The sequence below is a fragment of the Hemiscyllium ocellatum genome, chromosome 22 (genome assembly GCF_020745735.1).
Source record: "Hemiscyllium ocellatum isolate sHemOce1 chromosome 22, sHemOce1.pat.X.cur, whole genome shotgun sequence".
NCBI lineage: Eukaryota > Metazoa > Chordata > Chondrichthyes > Orectolobiformes > Hemiscylliidae > Hemiscyllium > Hemiscyllium ocellatum.
The window spans coordinates 32,048,268-32,056,203 of record NC_083422.1 but is presented as its reverse complement, the minus strand read 5'-3'; the positions used below and the strand labels follow the sequence as shown (position 1 = coordinate 32,056,203).

The window sequence follows — 7,936 nt, the reverse complement described above, 5'->3', positions numbered from 1 at the left end:
GGGTTCAGACAACGTCCATGCAAAAACAACCTTGCAGAATGTTCATAAACATCTCTATGTTTCAGTAATTCATCTTTTTAAAAATCATATACTGCGTTAAACCTCTAAGGATGATATGTGTGCATCCCTTTACTCAATGAACGGAATTTGCAATGAGTTCTCATTCAATTTGAGAACAAGACAGTCAGCATAGGTTCCTACAATTTCTGCTGTTAGCACTGGTCCCAAGAAACTGAAATAACTTACTGTGCATAACAGTATGTATCTACAAGGTGGAGTTTAACTACTTCAAGTAATAGAATATTTGTGCCCTTTTCAGTAGCTAATAACACAAATGAATTCTTAGCTTTGTAATTATAGAATTAGAATCTTAAACAGATAATGTTCCACAAGAATATATCAGACGTTATGGTCTGTGTGGACCTGACCCTGATGGATTTGTTCATTCTCCCTTTGAGAGAACAGTAGTATTTGTCTAATACCTCCTCCGAGACTTTCACTGTAAAACAATTGAATTAGACTGACTGTTGAAGACAGATTCTGAGCTATTCACTATTACAACCAATTCGTCCCTTAGAAGTGGTGATGTTGCTGTTTACAATACCATTGAATCATTAAAAAGAAGCACACGAGGTGTTATAGAAAAATGGCAGCCTAAGGAGAAAGCTGGTTGTCAGTCTACTGCACAACAGTTCTTATTATTTGAAAGAAATAAATGGCACCGTTTTCACAAATGTGGAGCATAAAAGGGTGTTAGGTAGGCAGAACTCAGGAAAGGAGACATCAGCCCTGCTGCAGATGATATTAAGGGGACTGGAGTTGCTGCCTGGCAAATGACGTTTCCTGCAGCATAAGTCTGAAAAGTTGGGAAGTTGAGAACACTTGGTCCTGGAGGGCTTGGGCTGACTCGAGACAGGCTAGTAGATCCAGGCTGCATAGTGGTGTCTGCCCCAGGGTTCTGTTTTTTCCACTTGGTGCGTCTGTTTTGAAACCAAATTTTTACCTGTGTTTCTGTAAGGCTGAGGGCCAGGGCAAGATTGAGACGCTCACAAACCGATAGGTATCGTGTTGAACGGAATTTATTCTCCAAAGCCACTAGTTGCTCATAAGTGAAGGCAGTTCTAGCTCGTCTTGGTTTGGCACAGCCTGGTTCAACACGACGGCGTTTTTGTCTTGTTGCGGTATGTTCAGCTCTGGTTTCCAATTCAGTAGAGGCAGTATGGTCTTTGTCAAATTCAGCTTGCGTTGAAATTTTATTGTCTTTAAATGATTGAAAGTTTTCACATGTTTCCGGAGACTTTTTTGATGTATTAGCATTGGAATGAGTATGTTGCTCCCAATCACTTCCATCTGCAAAGAAGCATTTAAAATATTTTTTGAAATGCCTAACATTGCAATCTTTAACTCCCCTTTTCCATATCTGCGTTAAATGTGTGTGAATATACAATAATTGGTCATTGCTATTCTCAAGTTTAAACATAGCCTAAGAAAATAAATAGGAGCAGGGAAGGGCCATTTGGCCCTTGAGCTTGCTCTATCATTCAGTAAGATTGTAATTAATCTCTGATTACAAGAATACCTAATCTCTCTATGCCATAGCATTCTGCAGTTTCTCTACACTTAAATAATATTTTGTTTTTATATTGTTCTATTAAAATGACAAACCTTATACTTCCCATGTCTACTACATCTGCTAAATGTTTGTCCATTCACAGAGCTCAGCTGCATCAGACACTACAGGTCAAACTGGACTTGTTTGACATCAGTTCCAGTGGATGAGACTTTGGGGCGGATGACCATCATAGAATGCTAATTAGTCATTAGTCATCGTGCCACCGCTTAAGTTGCATTGTGAGGGCAAACTCAAGACCCTGTCAGTTTTGGTTGTGTTCCCTTTAATTGGCCAAATATGAAAGTTCATGTATGAAATTGCCTAATTGTGTGCTTGCATGTGATGTTCCCCTATTGGACAATGACATGATGCTGGGGTCCTGTGGGTATTTGGGGCAGAGTAATGGTGACCTAGAAAGGGTGTTTAAATGGAATATAGCTAAGAACAAGTAAATGGTATGGCCAAGTGTCAATCAGTGACTAGCATGAGAAAATGGAGTTGGATGTGGGAAGATGTGTCAGACATGCCGCCTATGTACTGTGATCAGTATAGCTTTGTAGTTTTTGTACCATTACATTTTTTGAGTGTGGGGAAACACCGGTTTGCCGATGCTTATCCAGGTACGGATAAGGATTACTGGACGTTTAGTTGATATCTGCTGAGTGGTGAGTTGTTCTGAGAATAGTATGTGGTAATAATGGGGATAGAATTGGATGTGAGAGGTGCCGTAGAGACTGGTAGATAGTTAATACTTGGTAAGATGTGGCGAGAAATTTTAGGGCCTCATTGTAAGACTCAATGCACTCCTACTTAGTAAAAAATGTAAATTCTGCCCTATGTGTGCAGTTTCAGTCTTTCCACCTAATTTGTTTTATCTTTAAAGATTGCAAATAAATTTGTCAAACACAATATCCCATTTCTAAAACCATGTTGACTTTTTAATTGTGCCATGATTTTCTATGTGCCTTGCTATTACTTCCTTAATAATTAGTTCTATTTACCCACTGACAATGGTTAAGCTAACTAGTCTATAGTTTCTTGCTTTCTGTCTCCCACCTTTTTTTGAATAGGGACATTACACTTGAGGTTTCCTAAGCTGTAGGCTTTCTCAAATCTAGAAGTTTTTGGAAGATGACATCTAATGCACTCATTAAATCTGCTGCCACCTAAAAAAAATCAGGTGCTTATTTCTTGATAATTTCCTCTAACATATATGCAAACTTCCATATACATTGCTTTAGACTAATAAAGATATACTTGAAATTGCATCACCAAAAAGGATGTGTGTTAGGTGACATACAGAAAAAGAATTGTCAGTATTTCAGCCATTTGATTAGAACTGAAAAGCCATAGAGATCTAAGGCAAAATGGAGAGCAGCAAAAGAGGGATTGACATGATACAGTTGGATGATGGATGTCCCAGAATATTTGCAGATGAGCCTTAATGATTGAGTGAGTATAGTACAAGAGATGAGAATGGCATATCAAGACAGTTGATCTCTTGATAGCAGTGGCTACAAACAGTAGTTTATTCTCATTCTTTTTTTTTTGTTTAGTCGTCCTTTCTTAAATTTTCCCAATCTTCAGGCCTATCACTATTTTTGCAGTATGCCTTTCCTTTCAATTTGATGCCATCCTTAACTTCCAGCATTAAGAAATGGTTTGCCCTTTCTTTAAAATTGAATGTCATTTTTAGGATATCTTGTTAAATATCTCCTTAAATGCCTGGCATTTCTCACCAATCCCTTCACATCATTGTAATTATCTATACTTAAGTTTAAGACTCTAGTTTTAGACCCATATTTCTCACCTCCAAATTGAATGCCATATTCATCATGGTATGGTAATTTTTCTTGAGGATACTTTACCATGAGATCTTTTAATAATTCAATCTTATTACATTTCACCAATTGTAAAATAATGTTCTTCAGTTGGTTCCTTGGCATTTGGTTAAAAGAAATTGTAATGAATAGACTTTATGACTCATTCTCAAAGCCACATTTGCTGATTTGATGTACCCAAGTTACATGAAGATTGAAATCACTCGTGATTGTAGCTTTCTTACAGAGCCCATTATTTCCTGAATGATTCAGGTCACACAAAGTTTTAGAGAGCTTATAAATGGTTCCCTTGGTATTTTGTTTCCACCCAATCATTCTATATTGCTGTCTTCCAAGTTGTATTACTGTATGAATCACATCCTTGACTAAGAGAGCTACTCCGTCTGCTTTTCCTTTTCTGCCCATCTTTCTGAAATATCTAATTGCCTGGAATATTCAGTTCCCAGTCTTTGTCACCTTGAAACTGCTTTCTAATTCTGTCACACAAAGTTCCGTTTAGCCATACCTGTCATAACAAGGCATTCCACAGGAAAGAAAGATTAAATTGGGGTTCAAAAACAGGAGTAGGAATAATTGTAGAAATTAAAAGGTGTAAATGGGGGACGATATCATTGTGCCAGACAGAGACATAAATATGAGAAGTAAGCAAACGTGTAAGAGCTTGAGACATAAAGTCAAAATTAGCCAGAGATTCCGTGGTTTAAACCAATAATTATAAAAGTGTGTACAGAAACGTGCTTACATAATTGAAAAAGTGGTGACCAATCGTGAAGGACTGTTGAAAATGTCAAACAGTATAAACGTAACTTTCATTCCTTTATTGTCAGTCTTGCAGCAATGTGCCTTGTTTACGTTTAGCTCTTTGCACACAAGCCCCGCAGCCAGTTACCATAACAAATATTTTTAAAGCTCATATCACTACACTAACCCATTTGTTTCCTTGAGCAAGACATGAAATTAGTTGTACTTTCACTCCTTGTTGTAAAATACCGTCTTGTAACATTCATTGTTGCACACGCACAGTCGAGAGTATTTAACAGTTGCTAATCAAAGATTAAACCATCTACAGAAAGCTTGATCTAGGTCTATCGTGATGGAAAAAAAACGTTCTATTTCTCCCTTCTAGTCAAATCCTTATCCATATTTTCTCCACACTAACTTTATTTCTTTATTATACTCTGTTCGATTAGATCACTGTCGTTTAATCTTATGCCGATAATCATTAATAGTTGTGTAAATAGATATCCTCCCCCATATCATCCGCTCAATCATTGGGCGCTTAGTTACTTTAGCTATTTTGCTGCCTTTCTTACGGTCTTGAAAATGATAATAACCTCGAGACCGTGGCCCAGTGGAAAATGTTGACCCATTTGTGTCGATTGAAATGCAATACAGGAGGGATGAAATCAACAGATCCTACCAAATACTGGATTATTACCAACTGGCAATAAATAATATGAAACATGGAGATATAAACTAGCTAGCTTGTTTCTTGTGTTGACACCATAGCTTTCTCCCTGAGTTCTTTTGTAATATTTTAACGTTATTTCTCACAAATCAATAGCAATTAGAAACTACAGTAAACTTTAACAAGCTTGCTTCATACACCGTTTAAAATCGGCCCAACTCTGTGAGTGTTCTCTATCCGTAGTTCATTTTGGGAAATGTGAGTTAGTATTTGTCCAGATACTTCTTGACCTGGCGGGTCGTGCGAGAGAAAGATGACCAAGGCGACATTCTTTTTTTAAAAAAATTATGGTTGGAAATCGTGCAAATCTGTGGCTGGTGTTGTTCCGGTAATTTCCCTATCTTGTGCTGCAAAGTCTAGAATAGGTACCGTACTTGAGTAAAGGTGCACGGCACTTCTTGAACATCATCTTGGAATGCACGAGCCCCTATTCCCTAAGGTACAACATATTTTATCGTAATTGTAACAATTGCATGGGATTTTATTCGACGCGTCGCTTCTAGTAGATGACGGGTTTCTGACTTTTGTTTGGGGAGGAATGTTAGGACCGTCCTGATTGGGAGGAAGCTGCGACATGGTTAAAAGGCAGGTGGAAACGTTATGACAGGATCCACGAAAAAAAAGTGTCCAATCTACACCAGCCATGATGTGCAATTAGAGTTCCAGATTTTAACAGATCGATAATGCCATCTATTAAAGGTAAGTTTTAATCGAAAAATATTTGGACCTTCGATCTGCTTCAGACTCGCGTTTTCACGGCTATACCTGCAAGCTGTTGGAAGGAGATATGCACAAGTCAGTAATAGGATATCGATCATCTGAGCAGCGGCATCCTCCATGGGACGATTTAAACAATTACCCAGACTCTCTCCCAGTGCCAATCACACCTAGCAAAGAGCTGTTATTGAACAACTGTAATTGTTTTTTCAAGATATAACACGTAGTGTATGTCATATTTATCATTTCTGTGGATTTCGCGATAAAGAACATAAGACGCGGAACAGCAAATTAAAATGGACTAAATATGGGATGTCGTGGAAGTGATCACAGCAAAATAATCTTCAATGAAACAAAGTAGTTGTTTCTCATTTCAGCACTTGTCTTCCAAACGTGGATGTGATGGTGTGCACATCAAACTGCAGGTTCACTTGGCGCAGTCTTAGCCAAGTCTCCAGGTTTGAAAGCAAAACTGAGCCGAAAGCTAATTTATCTGATTCAAATACTAAGCAATTTCAGTTACTACAAAAAGTCACGCTCTGGAAAGTAAACAAAAAGCATGGAGTTAGACCAGTGTCAGGAAACAAATACTCCTCCATCCTTCTGCAGATGTTCTGCAACCAACTCCTTGTCAGTTTCACAAATTCATAACAACCGCTCGATTTGAAAACATGGGGTTAGAAAATAAATGGACGACTAATTCAAATAACACTTTTCGTGAGGAAGTCCAGACAAAATAAGCAAGAAAAAAGAGCTGCGTAATTTCTTGATTAAAGTCAAAAGCCTGTAGGAGGCCTCGCGACAGATCAGTGTCACTTTGGTGCAGTCAATGTACAGAGTTATTGATGTTTTGTAATTAAAGTATCGCAACGCTGATTAAGATGAGAACGTGTAATATTACTCACCAGAATCAGTGCCGATTTGGTTGCTGTTCTTTTCAGCACTTAGTTTTGCACCTGTCCCCTTCCAATTCTGTTCTCCACTGCAGGGCACGGGCAATTCACTGCTTTCATTTGGTCCACTCTGTTGCAGCTCAAACGGCTGGGATCTGCCTGTGAATTTTTGAGGATCGAGTATGTCTATGATGGAGAAGGAAATCTTGTGGGTAGGAGCCATCTCTTCCCCAGTGTCCGGGGACTCGAACATCGCCCTCTTGCCCTTTAGACACTGTCCAGCGGGCTACACCTTGCTCCGCAGATCAGACAAGGCGGCGATTCTGTCACAAATTGAGCGGGAATGCACACAAAAATTCACTTTGGAGTTAAGATTGCCTTGTGAGACAACGCCGGCCACTTCACACCTGACACTGAAACTTAGTGAATGCTTTAGCAAGGGTCAATGAACGATGGATGTCAGTTCTGTCCGTCTTAAAAAGAAATTGCGATGTCTCTACATATATAAGTAAGGACTGCTCCAGTGCTGGTTTTGCCGGGCTCCTTTTCTAGTTTGAGGCTGGTCTGTTCAACGTCTGGCTACAGTGACAGAGACTAATAATAACAGTGCACGTGGTATAAAGCCCAGCAGCAGATCAGCTATTAACACTACAGAGGCCTTTGGATATGCATGGGCAGGTTCGCCACGTGTGATTGCAATAATAGTTTAGCTGAACATCAAAGGGATCTCTACTGACATCACAATATATAGAAACCAAAGGTTTCTTTTGTTTGAGAATACTTAATTTCAATTAACTGCTGCAGTAAATGAAGAATCATTTAACAGAAAATGCTTCCTACAGCTTTTTAAAATGTTAATTCTGCCTACTGTATCAACACATTTGAATGGATATTCAGTACAGAATATTCTTCAACGAGTTACCTTTTTATGTATAAATAAGGTATTCAAGTTTAAGTAACACGTATGAAATCCTTGGTGTATCGGCATTTGGTCATTTTCATTTGCAATCGCAATTTTTAATCAAATTTTAAAATGAATATCAAATAATTGGATTCAATTATTTTACTAACTGCAGCCCTGCTGTTAATTATTTCCCAATCTCGGATTCCATTTGATCTTGCGCTACATGATGTAAAGATGTGCTGAGGACTGAGGTGCAATATATGCAATTCTATATCTTCGTCTTCCTTTGCAGAAAGTTCATGTTTAGACATCGAACACTACTTTGTGAAAAGTTAGTTTTCAGCTCCTGACACAGCCGAGGAATTCCAGGTGCACCGTAGAAACTATCCTTTAGGTAAAATCGGATTAATTACACAGTGCTTCAACATTTTAAAGTTGGAATGGGATAAACATGAAACAACCTCTCATATAAAAGGCACCAAATTGACTCTACTTTTCAAT

At 38.4% G+C, this 7,936-nt stretch overlaps 1 protein-coding gene across 1 annotated transcript; it reads right to left on the bottom strand.

Moving 5' to 3' along the window:
- Positions 1 to 727: 727 nt before the first annotated feature.
- Positions 728 to 6,784, bottom strand: nkx1.2la (NK1 transcription factor related 2-like,a). The gene is made up of 2 exons (XM_060841789.1): positions 6,544 to 6,784; positions 728 to 1,350 (listed from the first exon to the last, which is right to left on the bottom strand). Exons 1-2 carry the CDS (start codon positions 6,782 to 6,784, stop codon positions 728 to 730), a joined length of 864 nt encoding a protein of 287 aa, XP_060697772.1.
- Between the last annotated feature and the right edge of the window lie 1,152 nt (positions 6,785 to 7,936).